Source organism: Conger conger, chromosome 11 (assembly GCF_963514075.1).
Source record: "Conger conger chromosome 11, fConCon1.1, whole genome shotgun sequence".
Classification (NCBI taxonomy): Eukaryota; Metazoa; Chordata; class Actinopteri; order Anguilliformes; family Congridae; genus Conger; species Conger conger.
Window position 1 is genome coordinate 3,760,701 of NC_083770.1, and position 17,484 is coordinate 3,778,184.

Genomic DNA, 17,484 nt, shown 5'->3' on the forward strand with positions numbered 1-17,484 from the left:
ACACACACACACACACACACACTACACACACACACTCTCACACACACACTACACACACACACACACACACACAGTGTGCTGAGCTGTGAGAGGAAGGGAGTGTGTGGTGATCTTGCCTGGTGATGAGCACGGCCACATCGTGGTGGGCAGGGTGTGTGTCACTCTGAGGGTTTATGTTCTTCTGCCAGGCGCAGAAGCTGTTGAGCGTGGTGTCTGCGTGATGCATGATCTTTAACCCTTTCTGGTGAGGGAGAGTGTCACATTCAAAAAAATACATAACGTAACGTAACATAACATAACATAACATAACATAACATAACATAACATAACATAATGGCGAGAACAGGCCATTCGGCCCAGCAATGCTCGCCTTTTCCTACCCCTAAGTGTACCTTCTGCCTAGTTTGCCTAAAAGCTAAATAGTATCTAGCACCGTATCAAGCCTGGTCTTGAAAACCCCCAGTTTTCAGCCTGCACTACATGTCCTGGCAAGCTATTCCACACATTGACCACTTGCTGTGTGAAAAAATACTTCCCAATATCGGTATGGAATTTCTCCTTTGACAATTACTATTTGTGCCCTCTTGTCCTGCTAATGGAACTCAACCTGAAGATTCCCCTATAATTCACTTTGTCAATTCCCTTTAATGGATTTAAAAGCCTCAATCAAATCCCCCCCCCCCCTAATTCTCCTTTCACTAAGCTTAAAGAGATTAAGCGTCTTAAGTCTTTCCTTATAACTCTTATCTTTTATACATGGACTCAATCTGGTTGCCCTTCTGTGAACATTTTCCAGCTCCTCTATATCTTTCCTATAGTGCTCAGAACTGCACACATTGCTTCAATACGTGCAGTGCAGCTGAATGGATTTGCATGCCCTGGTCAAAGGCATTAAATATACTGCAATTAGTCTGTAGTGTATCCACCAAGAAAGGATCAGAGGAACAAAGCCTCTCATTAATTATACTCTTAACATAAATACTCTTAACAGAAAAAAGAATACCTAGACCACTTCCCAAAATAAATTCAGACAGCTGGGTCGTCCCACTCGGGTGTGTTTTCCAATTCAAATACAAACATAAAACACAGAGTACCTTTCTTCCTTTTTCTTTCCGTGAAAAAACAAGAAAAAAAAGATTTATTGTCTCCCTCTCTCATTCCAGGTGTTTTTTCTAAGAGTTATTCCTTCTGTGTGGGGTCTGCCACGTACTGTGAGAGGAGGATAGACTTTCTTTTCCTATAAAGCACTCAGTCTGTACCTTTTAAAAGCTCTACACAAATATGACCAGACCCAGATGAACATTCCAGAAATTACTATAATTGCTTGATGCAGTTTAGATATTATTTGCTTGTTGTCATTGGATTGATAGCCAAAATCAGATAACTTCTGGTTATTTAGAAATATTTAACATGCCTCCTTAGTATTTGTGTGCTTTGGGTCGTATTTCTGTATTGTGATTCATAATGCTCTCATTTTCTTGGATAAAAGCAACTACTAAATAAATAAATATTAAGCAAAAAAAAGTTCTGAAGGACACCCACATACCTCAGGCTATACTGTACAGTATATGCAAACACAAGGCAAATTTTAGCCTTTGACAAAATTACAAAAATCTGTTCTCTTATCCAGAGAGACGTACAGTTGATTAGACTAAGCAGGAGACAGTCCTCCTCTAGAGCAATGCAGGGTTAAGGGCCTTGGTCAAGGGCCCAACGGCTGTGTGGATCTTATTGTGGCTACACCGGGATTAGAACCACTGACCTTGCGTGTCCTGTTCCTTGTGCCCACTGCAGCCTCAGCTTTCTGTTCCCTGTGCCCACTGCAGCCTCATCTTTCTGTTCCCTGTGCCCACTGCAGCCTCAGCTTTCTGTTCCCTGTGCCCACTGTAGCCTCAGCTTTCTGTTCCCTGTGCCCACAGCAGCCTCAGCTTTCTGTTCTTGGCTGACAGCAGTGGAACCCGATGTGGTTTTCTGCTGTTGTAGCCCATCCACCTCAAGGTCTTCTGCTGTTGTAGCCCATCCGCCTCAAGGTTTGACGTGTTGTGCATTCTGATGCTTTTCTGCTCACCACAATTGTACAGAGTGCTGAGTTACTGTAGCCTTTCTGTCAGCTCAAACCAGTCTGGCCATTCTCCGTTGACCTCTCTCATGAAGTCTGCAGCCATCCGCAGAACTGCCGCTCACTGGACGTTTTTTGTTTTTCGTACCAGTCTGAGTAAACTATAGAGACTCTTGTGTGTGAAAATCTGCATCTGAGATCAGCAGTTACAGAAATACTCAAACCTGGCACCAACAATCATGCCACGACCAAAATCACTGTGATCACATTTTCTCCCCATTCTGATGGTTGATGTGAACATTAACTGAAGCTCCTGACCCGTATCTGTATGCATTGCACTGCTGCCACACGATGGCTGATTAGATCATCTCATGTACATGTAGGTGCACAGGTGTTCCTAATAGTGCTCAGTGAGAGTATATACTGTATTTTGTCTGCATGTTGAATGTTCATCAGGATGGTGGCTTTAGTGCTCAGTGAGAGTATGTCGTCTGCATGTTGAATGTTCATCAGGATGGGTGGCTTTAGTGCTCAGTGAGAGTATATACAGTATGTCGTCTGCGTGTTGAATGTTCATCAGGATGGGTGGCTTTCAGCACAGCTGATTCTTAGTACCTGTTGTTGCACTATCACTGGCTTTTTGTGCAGCTGCTGTATTTGATCTGAACATGCTAATCTAATTTGTTTCGTTAGAGTGCCTGATAAACAATGTACTGCACTGGAATGTAAATATTGATTCAGATATTGCCATAACCACTGCTGAAGTGCTGCTGATTGCCTCACCTTGCATGCATGTATGTAGGGGGGACTATAAATGTAGGTGGACCATGTTCACTCACCGAGCACTTTGTTAGGAACATTTTTACTTTTTACATCTCCTTATTAATGCGATTATCTAATCAGCCAATTGTGTAGCAGCAATGCATACAATCATGTAGATACTGGTCAGGAGTTTCAGTTAATGTTCACATCAACCATCAGAATGGGGAAGAAATGTGATCTAAGTGACTTTGATCGTGGAATGATTGTTGGTGCCATACAGGGTGGTTTGAGTATCTGAGAAATTGCTGATCTCCTGAGATTTTCATGCACACTAGTCTCTAGAGTTTGCAAAGAATGGTGCAAAAAAAATAAATAAAAAAGTCTTGTTAATGAGAGAAGTCAGAGGAGAATGGCCAGACTGGTCAAAGTTGACAGGAAGGTGACATTAACGCAAATAAAAGTGGATAGGCTACAGCAGTAGAAGTCTAAAACATAAGTCTAATAAATACCTAATAAAGTGCTCACTGAGTGTATGTGTGTGTGTGTATCTAGGAGAAAAATTCAAATGACCTTGTGTTAATTGTGTAAATGGCACACACATAATTCATGTCAGACTACTTAAAGTATCAATCAGTAATTTTTTATATTATATTATATCCATATTTGATACCTTGTCACCATCACATTTTTGAAGAAATAACAATTCAATGCCCTCAAATTCCTAAATTTCACCTTTTTATACGGTTTTAAACACGTCAGTGTTGCATGCGACATTGCTGCCACTTATTAAACTTTTATGTGTAACGAGCTAGAGTGCAACATGTATGCCAGAGGTCAGCAGTTATTAAAGAAGAGCAAGCATCTAAAATCCAAAAAAGATCTTTATGTTGCTTAATATGTCTTCTTTCTCCAAATACACTACCGCTGGATTATCTTCCAAGAAAAATTAAATAGCTTTGTTTTCAATGGAATTCTGGTATTTGGGGTGTGACTATAGCAGCCAAAGTCCAACTTGCCAAATTCACTGAAAATGAACCATATTTATACAGAAGTGTACAGATGAAGCAACATGTCTCTTCAAGATGTCCTGACATCTGCATTGAATATATATTTAAAAATGTGCTGACAGATTTTATCAGAGTAGATCAGACGCAGCATTTGAAGGTCATATACCGGTTGCCAAACAGAAATGAAATACTTGAGAGAAGCACAGTATCCAGGAACAAACAGCAGAGCAAGTCACAACACAGACACTCTCGGAGATGCAAACGCATCCTAACAGCTCTGTCTAATCCTGAACAACAAGCACCAAGCCCTGCAGACACACAGAGAGCTGCCACCGAGAGTATTATGAAGGAAACTGATGAGGTCACAAAGATGCCGTAGGAACAGTACCAACAAACTGACAAACCAATTAAAGACTAAAAGAGTCACTAGATAATAGTTATTAGTAACAACAATAGTGGACCAATTCACGTAGTGGAAGGAACACTGTGACCAACTCCAGAATATAACCTATTGACTATTATTCCCCTCACGCACTCTCTGTTGAAAAAGACCACCAACTCTGCAAAAAAAATAAATCATGAGAAGCAAGGTCATCTGACTCCTGGAGAATGGCAGCCCAGCAGGGCCAGATGGCATACCGACTGAAGCAGCTATAGTCTAAAGACATTTAACGACTAATTTACAATTTGTTAGGGCAAAGTTGACTTGCTGAAATCTCCATGGATGGGGGAAAAGGACCACATAGGAACATAAACTGAGAAACATGACAGTACAAGAACTGCACAGGTACAATAGTTTCTGCTCCCAGGAAGGTCCTCAAATTATTCTGGAGCAGCTAAAGCTAGCAGTTGATCTGAAAAAGAGAGGCTAGAACTCAGGTTTATATAGAGAGGCATCCCTCTACACTGTAAAAATGAATGCATTTAAAGGCGTATCCACTGTAATTGTGGGTAGTTATCTGTATTTCACAGTGTATATGTTTATCCTACAAAGGAAGCTTTACTGGATTTATACATTATGTCAATGACAACATTTGTACCACAGAAAAAATAATCATTAATAATAATAATCAAAATTTGTGGAATCCAATAATCATTTATATAATACTTCTTACAGTATCTAACCAGTTTTGTAAAGAGCATGTTCATCTTTCAAATACTATGCAAAAGTCCATTGATTGGGCAGCACTTCCAGAACTTCAAGGCCTAAGGACAGCCTGGAGAAGACTAAAAGGTTCTGAATATATGATCTGGTATGCAGCACATGGTTTATAGTGGTGTGCAAAAATGTGGCCACCCCTGGTCAAAAAGCATTTTACAATTAATATCTAAGCGAACAGAAGGAAACCTGACCTAAATGTTACAAACTTAAACAAAGATTTCTTCACATTTTAAAGATTACTTCATATTTTCAGTTTGAAAATATATATTTTTTTAAAAGGAAAAAGGCCCTGTCCAAAAGTGTGGGAACTTTTTAGTTAGTACTGTCAGTTTGGACTCGGGCCCGGGCAACTATAACAGCTTGTACATTTTTCTAAATCTTTCCTGGCAGAACACCTCTATAACTTGAAATGATAGCTGTTTCTTTGCTTGGAATAAAACATTCAGTGTGATGATGACTAGTTATTGAAAGTAATCACTGAGAAAGCAGTCAATAGAAGATGTTTATGATGTTACATGTATCATAAACCTAGCAAAACATGCGAAACAATCTCGTAACATCGGAAATTCACTGTAGGTAATGACATCCTTTTCAATACAAGAATACCCAACCTCTCTTTCATCTTCAATGTCTGGACTGACCTTTGAACATTAGCCTCTAGAATTTCTTAACATTTGGTGGAATCCATTCTTCCTCCCTCTCGCACAGTATTTCCTGTGCCCCCAGCTGCCACACAACCCCAAGCATAATGGATCCACCTCCATGCTTCACAGCTGGCAAGGTGTTCTTCTCTACAAAGGCTTCACCCTTTTTTCTGCTGATTTGGAGGAATATAGTGTGCATTTCAGGACCAACACTGAGGTAAAAGGTCCAAAACATGACACAAACAGTCAATTGTATCCTTTTATTGAGTTTGTACTGACAAAATTGAAATTCATGTTTAATTATTTTTAGTTCATTGAAATGTTAAATGGATATAGTGTTAGGTAAATGTTGCTTCAGCTGTCTGAAATTCCTGAGGAGACCGCACTCCACTCTAGTAATGTCTGCAGGGAATTTTCCACCTGTTATATTATGACAGCACCTCACATCAGATTTATGAAAATATAACAAATGCTGATCCCTGTATTTGTGATTTAAATTATTCCATCAGAGCAACAGAGTTCTGAGAGTTTCTCAGTTTCTCAACATTCACTGCAGTACATTACTATACATTATATTACATAGCATTATGGAATGAGAACCCGTAGTATCCGCTTCGCATCATGCCTAACCACCCCGCTAGATGTGCCAATATCCACGATATACCACAGGTTTGAGTTCTTTTAGCTTTAAAAATTTCACAAAAGAAACACAAGATAAACTTTAAATGAATGTATTTTTAATTGAACTATGTTTCATGGTAAATGTATTCTTCTGCTGAACAGTAGTTTATTGGTTGCTAAGCAATGGTATTGCTAATGTTAGCTAGCAATAATGTATCCCCACTGCACTAGCTAAGCAATGTTAGCAAGCAATAATTAATCCCCACTGTAGCTAAGCAACAGTACTAATGTTAGGTACTAGCAATAATGTACCCACACCGCACAAATGTTAGCTAGCTAGCTTGCTAGTTTACATAACACCTGACGACACTGACACAAAAATTATTTATCATTGGTGTAGACGTATCTGGACACTGCCAGATTAACATGCAGTTATTTAAATAACTCATTGCATCGTTATGAGTCATCATTTGCTTTGCCGGGGTTTGGTGGCTTTTCAGGTATTTCAATCCAAGGATGTTGCCTTAGTTGTATTTTCTTTTGTTCCTACTCCTTACCAAATCCCAGAGAAGGCCAAAGGGCACTTTAAAATCACTCATTTTGTTTTACTTTGGTAGGCTACTAGCAGCAAGATGATGACAACGTTAAGTTGTTGAGTGTTCATTTCAGTTACAAAGTAGATAACGATGATCTACAAACCCGGAGTAATATTAAAAGATGTGTGAACATTTCATTTCGCCATGCGTATATGCTGGATATCGCCATGGCTGGAACATAAACTGACCAACAGAGGCAATGGACCAGACCACACCATTGTATAAACAGATTTTTGCTTTACCTGCAAGCATAACCTTAATAATACAAACACCAAACCCAACAGAAAGAGACTGGAACAGATTTTCAATAAGATCCTACCCTTTCACAACATGTGAAAAAATGGCCATAAGGAGTGAAGCGTTACCTCGTCCTCCTGTAGAAGAATGAGTCGAACCAGGACAATGTGGATGGCATTTCCTATACTGGCATCATGGAAAATCCCAGTCACCTGTCGGTAGTATAATAGTTATCATTTTTACAATTTGTCGTCATAAAAAAAATCTGTGTCTAACTACACATTAAAATTCTCAGTATAAGAGTCCAAAAAGGTACAATGAGGAATAGACCTACAGGGATCCTATCAGAGTAAAATGTACTGTAATCAATTTTTTACCTTAAAACTCTTCATTTTACTATGGTTTAATTTCAGTGACCTTGAGTGTCACACTTTCATGAATCAGTCTGTCTGTGATTGCCACGTCAGTCTATAATTATATCAATAGAAATTGTAAATGGTTCGTCCTAAGGAATCATTTACCATGAAAATTCAATCGTTGACAGACAAAATGTGAATACTGGACTTTTAATCATCATGGCTTAGCTGTTCATGATATCATGTGACTGTAAGCAGGTATATCCATCACTCATTCAATATTTCAAATGTATAATGGAGAATTATTATAAGTTTGTCACAGTTCAGAGTTTGTAAGAGTTTGCAAGAAAATACATAAATGGGGGCCCTTGTGCTCTAGTCCTCCTGTGCTACTCAAACAGAATAACCTTTTTTCTCATTTTAACTGGGCCAACAGCTGTTTCATCTGGCATTTGAACTCACATCTGCATAGTCTTACCCCCTGATGTCCTAATAGTAGTTCCACACTGGTGCCCTATATTTTTGTTCCCTGTAGACTAAAACAATACTGGCATCCCTCCATCCCCTCTCAGTCTGTCGGCCTTGCCTTTCTCACCATGTTCATGATCGTGAAGATGTAGGACTCCACATTGTCACTGCCGTGGTATTCGATGAGTTTGGAGTCAGCCACCACCAAGGTCTCCACCCATCGCTCCCGGCTGACGGAGCGTTGGACAAGCCTGCGAGGGCCTGCCGGCCGCACCTGCTCCCTCTCCCACTCCTCACGGTCCCTCTCTACCCGCAGGGACTCCTCCAGGGTGTCTATGGGAGATGATCTCATATTTCTGCCATTTTGTCAGCTTTCATTCATTCCGCCTCTCCAAAAAACACAGAGCACTGTATTTCAAATTTATTCCTTCGTGTTAAAATGCTGTACGCTAACTGGTCATTTTAACTTGAATCATCTATCAGTAAATAAAGGCTAAAGTGATAGCAAATCACAGAACAAAATCAATTACAAGAAGAAACTGCTAATGTGGAGCCAAAGAAACTGGCTTCTCTTTGGTGGTGAAACTTGCAAGAAGGCACCTACACATCTATGCTACATGCATAGTTTGCTAATGTTTCCATTGCTCTACACTCAGCTAAATGTGGTCATTACAGTAGCAGTAGATTATAGTCCTGTGAAGACAGGTACATAATGAATGAATTGTAACTTTTCAGGTTAATGCAAGTTATAGAATTCTTTACAATTATTTTTTACCAGTTGTGAGAACGTGAACAACTTGACTTATATACCTGTGCAGGCAAAACAAAGGACTTATAGTACATAGAAGGTGACTTTCCTGTCTAGTAAACATGACCCATTATGTCATTTTCATCAGTGTCTTGTCATCAGCAACCTAAATGGAAAGTAAGAATTCTCCAACATTTCCCACCATTAAAACGCCTCCAAGGTGGTCCTCGATTTGCTCTGTAGCAAGCACGGTGAAACATCACAAGGCCCTAGGCTTGAAGGCTACTGACAAATATATTGTTCAGTATATCAACAACAGGACAATTTTGCCATATAGTAGGTCAGTCACAGTTCAATTATATTCATGTAAGAAATACTCTGTACTCCATGCGACTTCAGTTGCATAGTTGCCTCCATGAACAAGATGAGAGGACAGGCTCTCAACAAATGCAAAGCAACACAACATTAAAAATGGGCTTGGTCGAGAAACATGTCAGGACTGATTCACCTTCTACTGTAACAGTGCTATTACAGGAAAGGCACGGATGTGTTAATACGTGTTAATACATGGAACAATTATGAATAGATTAATTCATACCCTCAGTGAGCACAGTATTATGTTTTTATTATACTTATTTTTTAGACTTATTGAGTCTTCTGCTGCTGTAGCATATCCACTTAGAGGTTTTGACGCGTTGTGTGTTCAGAGATCTTCTGCATCACTGTTGTACTGTGTGGTAATTTGCGTCAGCTTCGATCAGTCTGGTTCTTATCCTCTGACCTTTCTCATTAACAACGCATTCGTACCCGCAGAACTGCTGCTCACTTTTTTTTTGTTTTTCATATCATTCTCTGCAAACTCCAGAGACTGTTGTACGTGAAAATCCCAGGAGATCAGCATTTTCTGAAATACTCAATTCATCCTGTCTGGCACCAACAATCATTCCTCGCTCAAAGTCACTTAGATCACATTTCTTCCCCATTCTGATATTTGGTCTGAAATGCGTCTGCATGCTTTTATGCATTTAGTTGCTGCCACATAATTGGCTGATTAAATATTTGCATTAACAAGCTGGTGTACAGGTCTACCTAATAAAGTGTATATTAACAGGTATTAAATAGTAAACATAATAGAAATGAAATAATTACTGATTGGAAACATTTAAAGTTATACTTCCACCATACAGAAAGGTCTACATAACCCGCCCTCGATAGTTGGGCCAGCTGGGCTTGGGGCACCACGTTTGCAGTTAAAACAACAGAGCATGGATAACATCACTCGGCATGGGTGCCAAAACCCCCGACCACTCAACCCAAAAAATAATATTTTGTGACACATTATTTTTCTTCAGTAGGAAACATCATAATATCAGCTATACCCTGGTATGTTTGTTTAATCTCAGCCAAAATGTTGAATTTCTCAGAAGATCGGCTATTAGACAAAATCAGTGCAACACCCACATGCACTCCCACATTCTCAGTTAACACTCTGTGGCAAGCCCTTAGGGAAAGCTTTTGGAAAAGGACCGTGTTTCCAAGATTGGATTCAGATTAAAAAATGCAAATCTAAAAATGCATTAGATTCACTTTGTCAACATACAAATAGTTTTGGTCTTCACTTGGGCTGATTGGGCCTGATGTGGTGAGCTCATGTCTGATTGGGCCTGATGTGGTGAGCTGATGGCTGATTGGGCCTGATGTGGTGAGCTCATGTCTGATTGGGCCTGATGTGGTGAGCTCATGTCTGATTGGGCCTGATGTGGTGAGCTCATGTCTGATTGGGCCTGATGTGGTGAGCTCATGTCTGATTGGGCCTGATGTGGTGAGCTCATGTCTGATTGGGCCTGATGTGGTGAGCTCTTGGTGCATCTCACCTCTCAGGCCGCACACGCTTTCCCCGGACTCTGCACTGCGTCGGGGTCTGTGCCACAGCGTCCCGGCTGGGCTCCTGTAAACCACATGAGGCCGAAACCACGGGTCATCGTAGGCCTCGTAACCCTGGACAGGCTCGATGAAAAAGTTCCCATTGGGCAAGCTGAAGAATCCTTTCTGTGGGGAAACGCACACACACACTACATCATAGTAGCAGCCCACATGGCAGAGCTATATTTACCTGAAAGGTGTCACATACAGTTTGTAGCAGTGATTCTGAAAACTTTGGATGACACGTTCTAGCCATAATGTGTTTTGTGGGCTGTTATAAAGATAATTTGGTACTGGCTTCCATATCCCACTCACAAAATTACACGGCATCAATCATCAGGATTTGCACCATTTAGAGCCATTCAAATTCTTAATGTACTTAGAATTCCAATCTAAGTAGATACACAAAAATATATAGTAATGTTGTTTTGTTTTTTTTTAATCTAAGATGATAATCTAAGGTGGAGACAGGATGCCATAAACACATGTTCAAGGAATATTTTTTCACACAGTTTACAGCTTTATTGTCCCCCAAACTAACCAATACCAATACCCTGAAAAAGGAGAACCACCCTTTCAGAAAGTGATGAAATTAAATAAATGCCAAGTTCCCATAAATAATTGCAGTGGGAACAGGTTAACAGTATGCACACTGTTTGAACGCAGCATAGCTCCCATTCTTGCTCAAAAAACTTTGGAGTTATTTTTTCCCAACTTAATTCTGTACGTTTATACTGATTTGTTAAAAAAGGAAGAGCTATTACCAGGCCAGAGATGGAGCCTACCACCAGGAAACTGCTTAAAGATAAATGGCAAGATTAAAGGAGTAACATGGTAGTTGAATGCGACACTTGCCAGTTGTCTTCAGGCAGCAACAAAACAAATATGTATAATTGTTTTATTATTCAGTCATTTAAATACATTTAAAAACATTTTTTTCGAAGTCTAAATTTCCCACTATAAAAGTTCACCCAAACTGTTTGGGCATGGTAATGAGAACAGTCAATTAGCTATGATTGACAGACCGTGCCCCCACTTTCCACACATTCTTTAAAATGTTCCACACGTTGTTTATTGCCATAGCTGTCTCCATGATATGCACTCCTCTTGGGAGACTGCATTTTCACAAGCTAGCTAACTTATTAGCTAACTTAGGAGAACAGTTTCAACTAAAAAGCTTACTTCTCCAAAACTAAAGAAAGGACATGTTTAATACTTTAATCATGTTTTTCCAATGCCCTCTTGTGTAATTTGCATTTAAAAACCTAGAAAGTGTGACCAACCACCATGTTAGTCGTTTAATTAAAAAAAAAACATTTGTGTCACGTTTCATGCTTGTCATGTTATGTTTCATGTTTATTCATTGTCTTTAGTTACGTTATTGTCATGTCACGTATTATGTTAGTCTAGTCTCGCCATGTTTTTATGTTTTATTTCTTGTTACATTTAATTTTCTTCTTTAATTGTCTTCTTACTAATCTACTAACTTTAGATCAGGATTGGGTAATACTAACATTCTAACCATGTGTTCATGTTTACCTTACGTTTCTTGTGCATGTCATTTACTAATTTACTAACGCTAGGGCAGGATAGGTTTATTACTAACGATTACTAATTATCTTGTTAACTTGTCAATCCTCCACACCTGATTTCCATTCTCATGCTGCTCTCAAGCTAATTGTCTGCACCTGTCTACACCTGCATATAAGCTCAGTTCCATATCATGTCTTTGCAAAATTGTTGCCCCCTGTTCGTCAGTGCACTTTTGAGCATTTTTGTCAAGCCATTGTTTACCCGTTACGATCCAAGCCTGTTTATTGACCAAAGATTATTGACTTCCGTTTTGTTGACCATTGCCTGCCTGTACCACGACTTTGCCTGCTGTCTTTGTACTTTTGCCCCGCGGAGCGGACTTCAGTCTTGACTCTTGCGCCGTCATTGACCCCAAGCCTGCCTACCATCCATCTGCACTACTGCCCCGCTGACAGCTTTCTAGGCTACTGGACTCTTTGCATGGTGTACCAATTATGAGACTGCCTCCCTCGGTACTATGCTTTGGTTTTGGCTGGATTTCACGTGTATGAACTTTGCTTGTTTTTTGACTACGCTCACTGGACATTCCCTGAATAAAGTCCTGACGGGACTTTATTATACCCCTTTTGTCTGAGTCTATTTTGGGTCCAACCCCCATGCACCCGTCTCAATTTGGCTTTCTTCAGGGTTTGCATGAGAAGTTAACAGTAACTCCATAAGAATAACCTAATATAACATAACCACATAAAATAATTTGAAAAAATAAGTTATGTATAATCAATAGAAAAGTGTGAGGATATAAGGGTGGCATCTCTGCTACTTGCGGATGATGTTGTTCTTTTGGCTCCATTGTACTATGACCTTCTATGTGCACGAGAACAATTGTGACGTCGTCGGGAGGTGGATCAGCACTTCCAAATATGTGGCCATGGTCTTCTCCCAAGAGGGCTTGTCCCCTGAGTGAGGGGGGAGCAACGGCTCAAGAATCTCAGGGTCTCATTTACAGTGAAAAATGTACTGGGGCCTGGGCAGCCGTGAGGGTTCTGTAGCTGCAGTAATGCAGGCGCTATATCGGATGGTGGTGGTGAAGAGGGAGCTGAGACAAAAGGCAAAGCTCTCAAATCACCAGTCAATTTTAATCTCCACTCTCAATGGTCATGAGATATGGGCTGTGACCAAAGGAGCAACGTTAAGATTGCGAATACAAGCAGCCGAAATGGGGTTTCTTCACAGGGTGGTGGTGCACACTCTCTTTTATAGGCTGAGGAGTCCAGGTCTGGTTCAGGTGCTTTGGGCATCTGATAAGGAGGCACCTACTTTTGGGCGTGTTCCAGGCACGTCCACCTGGGAGGAGACCCAGGGGTAGGTTTAGGACATGCCGCAGGGATTACATCTGAAACTGCTCCACACAGAACACGACAAAATTGTTTCTGTAGCTCCATGACAGAACTGATGAGATGATCAGATAAAACAGAAACACTGAATTTAATGTCTTGAGAAAAATGGTAAATTGAAAGAAAAAAACAACAAAGACTGGTAAAATTAGTGATCAACCACACACTTAACAGGTCAGTTTGGGTCACACTATTGTAATTCCCAAGAAGAAAATCTTAGTTATCTTAGTTACCATATCTCAATGTATGGAAAGTATTTAATTATATGAAAGTATTCATTTGTAATTGTTAAACATCATTGCACAACCGTAGTAAAGGAACTGCACAGACTGGTTTTGTTGAAGATGGGAAAATCCACCATACAGCAGAAATTATCTGAAAGGATCACATCTGTCAAGCTTCATAGTTGAGGGAGGAAAGGAATTTTATTCCAGACAAAAGATGCGTGATATTGGCAATTCTAATTATTGTGGCTACACTAGCTACAGGGATAAGTTTTTCGAACATTTTGGACAGTTTTACGGAGACAGAGCAGTCCTGTAAGGCACAGATTCCAGTTGAACTGGATGTCAATCTTTCAACAAAAGACACTTGTCAGCACAATGGTGTGGAAAATGTCCCGTCATTAAAACGAATGTTGTAACAAAGCCAAAAAGCATGTTATTAATGCCTTCTTACTTCCGCAGACATTTTGATTGGCAGCAGTTTCTTTTACATTAAAGAGGATGCTTCAACCCTTTGCATACTGTGTCCCCCACTCACTACACCAGGGCCTCCCAAACTGTCTAAGCTTAAGACCATTGTAAAGAGTGAATGCATTTTGTCACCCTTTCATTATTTGCATAATGCATGCTACACAGTAAAGTGCATACTACCCGTTACTCAGGTGGACCCATGTAAACACTTCAAATTCTAACCCGCAGAGTGGCGACTACAATATATACAGCTTTATATTGTTTTTATTGCATGTCATTCATTTTAGAACGCTTCATATGGCATTGGTATGAAGATTAAACTAGTATACTCTTCCCCATCTAGTTGGTAGACCTGTCCTGTATCATGTTTTGTGAATCTCTTCCAAGAGACACAAACTTAACACACAGGTCTCACTCCACATTTCTTGTCCAAAACGAACCCTCATTGCTATTTTGGACCCTTCTCAGGGACAGCATGTGGAAAATTAATTTTGTTTATGAATTAGTGTGCAGTACGTTGTACACAGTGAATGCCAGTAACAATAAACTCATGCCAGCATAAAACATTTTCTCACCTCTTCCATTTGTTGACAATATATTGCACATACCTGTACCAACCAACTGTTACATGGTGTGAATTGCAAACTATATAAATAATATTGCATTTATCCCAATTGCCATATATTGCATATCTATCATATCCAGACAAATATCTACAAAAAGGTTACTCTGTTCTAATCAGTTTGGATTAATACAAAAATGACCAATTTTTAAAAAATATATATAAAAAGGTGTAACCTTAGAGAGAACTCTAAGGAGCCTTTGGTCGTTGACTTTTCGTGGTTCTTTCAATTCAGTCCTGTCATGACATAGAAAAATCTGTTCACTTGTCAGTTCACTGGATTAAGTTACTTAATTAATTCCTTTTCAACTCCGCCACTAAATGCAAATGCTTTTTTAAATAAACAGTTTGGCAGGCCCAGCAATGGCAAAGATTTACTGTGCCTGTGAAGACAAATGTAGCACTTGTAATGCAAGTAAATAAATAAAGAAATCACTGTGCTAATGAATGAATGAATCTTCAATGCAAAACACCCAGCAGTTGGATCAGCACTACTAGGCCACAAATAAAATTGAAAGAAGAATGTCCTAAACAGTTTAGAAAAGCCAAAAACGCAATTTATTAACAATAAAACATGTAACATGTAAAAAAACTATGCTGATTTAGTATGTGTGTCAGCATGGTTGCTGGGCTAGCCTGGAGATTCTGTAGCCAATGTTAAAGACAAACACTGATTGAACCCTGGCCAATATCACACAATGAGCTGGGAAGCTCCGGTCTTCTGAGGGCAAAAACACCCAAAAAGGTCTTTTCTGTATCCTCCCAGTGCCAACCCTTCCTCTCCTCTTCTGTAGCTCAGGTGATTATACAATCACCTGCAGTGTGTGCTTTACGTGTCCCCAGACAAGCCCAGATCTGCAGCTATACATCCCCCTTTCACTGTGAACACAGAAGAAGCCCAGACTTCCATCCGAGGTGCTGTGGGGGTAAATTCAAATCACAAATACTTTCTTCTGTCTAGGAAGGTTTATGTTCATTCATATTTTGATTATTATCACTGCATTAGTAAGTCACTTTCACAGCCACATCTTCGTGAAGTGATTTATAGAGATATATTTTCACATTTCCACTGATACAGTGATGTCCCAGTAACTCTCTGAAAGGTGAAGGTACAATAAAACTGACATTAACACAGATACTAGATTTTTAGGCACGCTTGGATTGAATAGATAAATCACAGTATTGTATAGAACTAAATACGGTATATGATAAAAAGATACCAGTTCATTTATATACTGACTTAGGATATTCATACATCCATCCATCCATTATCTGAACCCGCTTATCCTGAACAGGGTCGCAGGGGGGCTGGAGCCTATCCCAGCATACATTGGGCGAAAGGCAGGAATACACCCTGGACAGTTCACCAATCCATCGCAGGGCACACACACCATTCAGTCACACACTCATACCTATGGGCAATTTAGACTCTCCAATCAGCCGAACCTGCATGTCTTTGGACTGTGGGAGGAAACCGGAGTACCCGGAGGAAACCCACGCAGACACGGGGAGAACATGCAAACTCCGCACACAGAGGCCCTGGCCGACAGGGATTCGAACCCAGGACCTCCTTGCTGTGAGGCAGCGGTGCTACCCACTGCACCATCCGTGCCGCCATATTCATACAGACATGATTAATACAGATATCCTGTTTCTCACTACCAATGACAGTATAAAAATGGCCTTGGAATTAGTCTAGCTTTGCTTTGGCTAACTTTTCTGCAGGACACATTTGTAGAAGTAGTGTACCAGGTGCACACAGTGGGAAGGAAAACTTTATCTGGAGGTTTAACATGTGGCTACAAATCTACCATTACTCTACGTCAAAAATTCATGTTCCAATATAACAACAAAAATATACAATTCAGAAGTTGCATGGATAAACACATTGTATTTTTTTTCTTAGCTCAGTTCTATTGCACATCCGGCCAACATATGTTCGGTTTGGTAGAAAAATAAGTTTGTTTAGCAAATTATTAGATGCAGACACATTTATGGAACCAAATATCCCACCTGGTTACGAAGCTGCAACTGTTTTCTGACTAACGTTGAAGTTTATTTTGTAATCCTAATTTTTGCCGGGACTATACCGAAGCAAATGTCATCTTGATCTACTTGCATTGCTAGGTCAATTCAATACGGAACTTTAAAACATTGCAATCTTCTTGTACAGGGTTCCCTAGCCTTTCCAACAAGGTATAATGTGTCATATTCAGATAACGGACAGTTTATGAATATTGCTTTGTTCGTATAGCAGAATGAATATTCAGATGTGTGTAAAACGTCAAGTGAGCATTTATGTTGGACTTGCTATAGATAAACCCGTACATTTACTGCCTAACAGAGCTAATGGGGCTCCGGTTAACCTAATTTTTTAATAAAGTTCACATTTTAAATGTGTGAGTAATCCTTTTTGGAGAGCTTTTTCAACTTTTCTGATCATTCATGTGTCTGGACGAAAATATATGCAGATGTTTCGTATTTGGAGAGATTTGGGAACACTTGAGGACATCTGGGTGCTGTTTTGGGAAAACTCATGTGGATTTGAATTATCTTTGCCAAATCGTGTATACACATTGAGATCAAGTTTGTGCACAAATGTAAAGTAATTCTGGGCTGATACTTGAAATTGCCTTCTTGAGGGCCAAAGTGGAAAT

General features: G+C 39.9%; 1 protein-coding gene and 1 pseudogene across 1 annotated transcript in view; one reads left to right on the forward strand and one right to left on the reverse strand.

Annotated features, from left to right (window-relative positions):
• LOC133140479 (dual specificity protein phosphatase 4-like) overlaps positions 1-17,484 on the forward strand; it is a 257,554-nt pseudogene that overhangs the window by 204,040 nt on the left and 36,030 nt on the right.
• Positions 1-17,484, reverse strand: part of adamts12 (ADAM metallopeptidase with thrombospondin type 1 motif, 12) — a 71,017-nt gene that overhangs the window by 36,336 nt on the left and 17,197 nt on the right. The window contains exons 3-6 of the mRNA XM_061261419.1: positions 10,535-10,709; positions 8,040-8,245; positions 7,217-7,300; positions 117-241 (exon numbers count right to left, since the gene is read on the reverse strand). Coding sequence (XP_061117403.1) covers positions 117-241; positions 7,217-7,300; positions 8,040-8,245; positions 10,535-10,709 — 590 coding nt within the window. The remainder of the gene's footprint in view (positions 1-116; positions 242-7,216; positions 7,301-8,039; positions 8,246-10,534; positions 10,710-17,484) is intronic.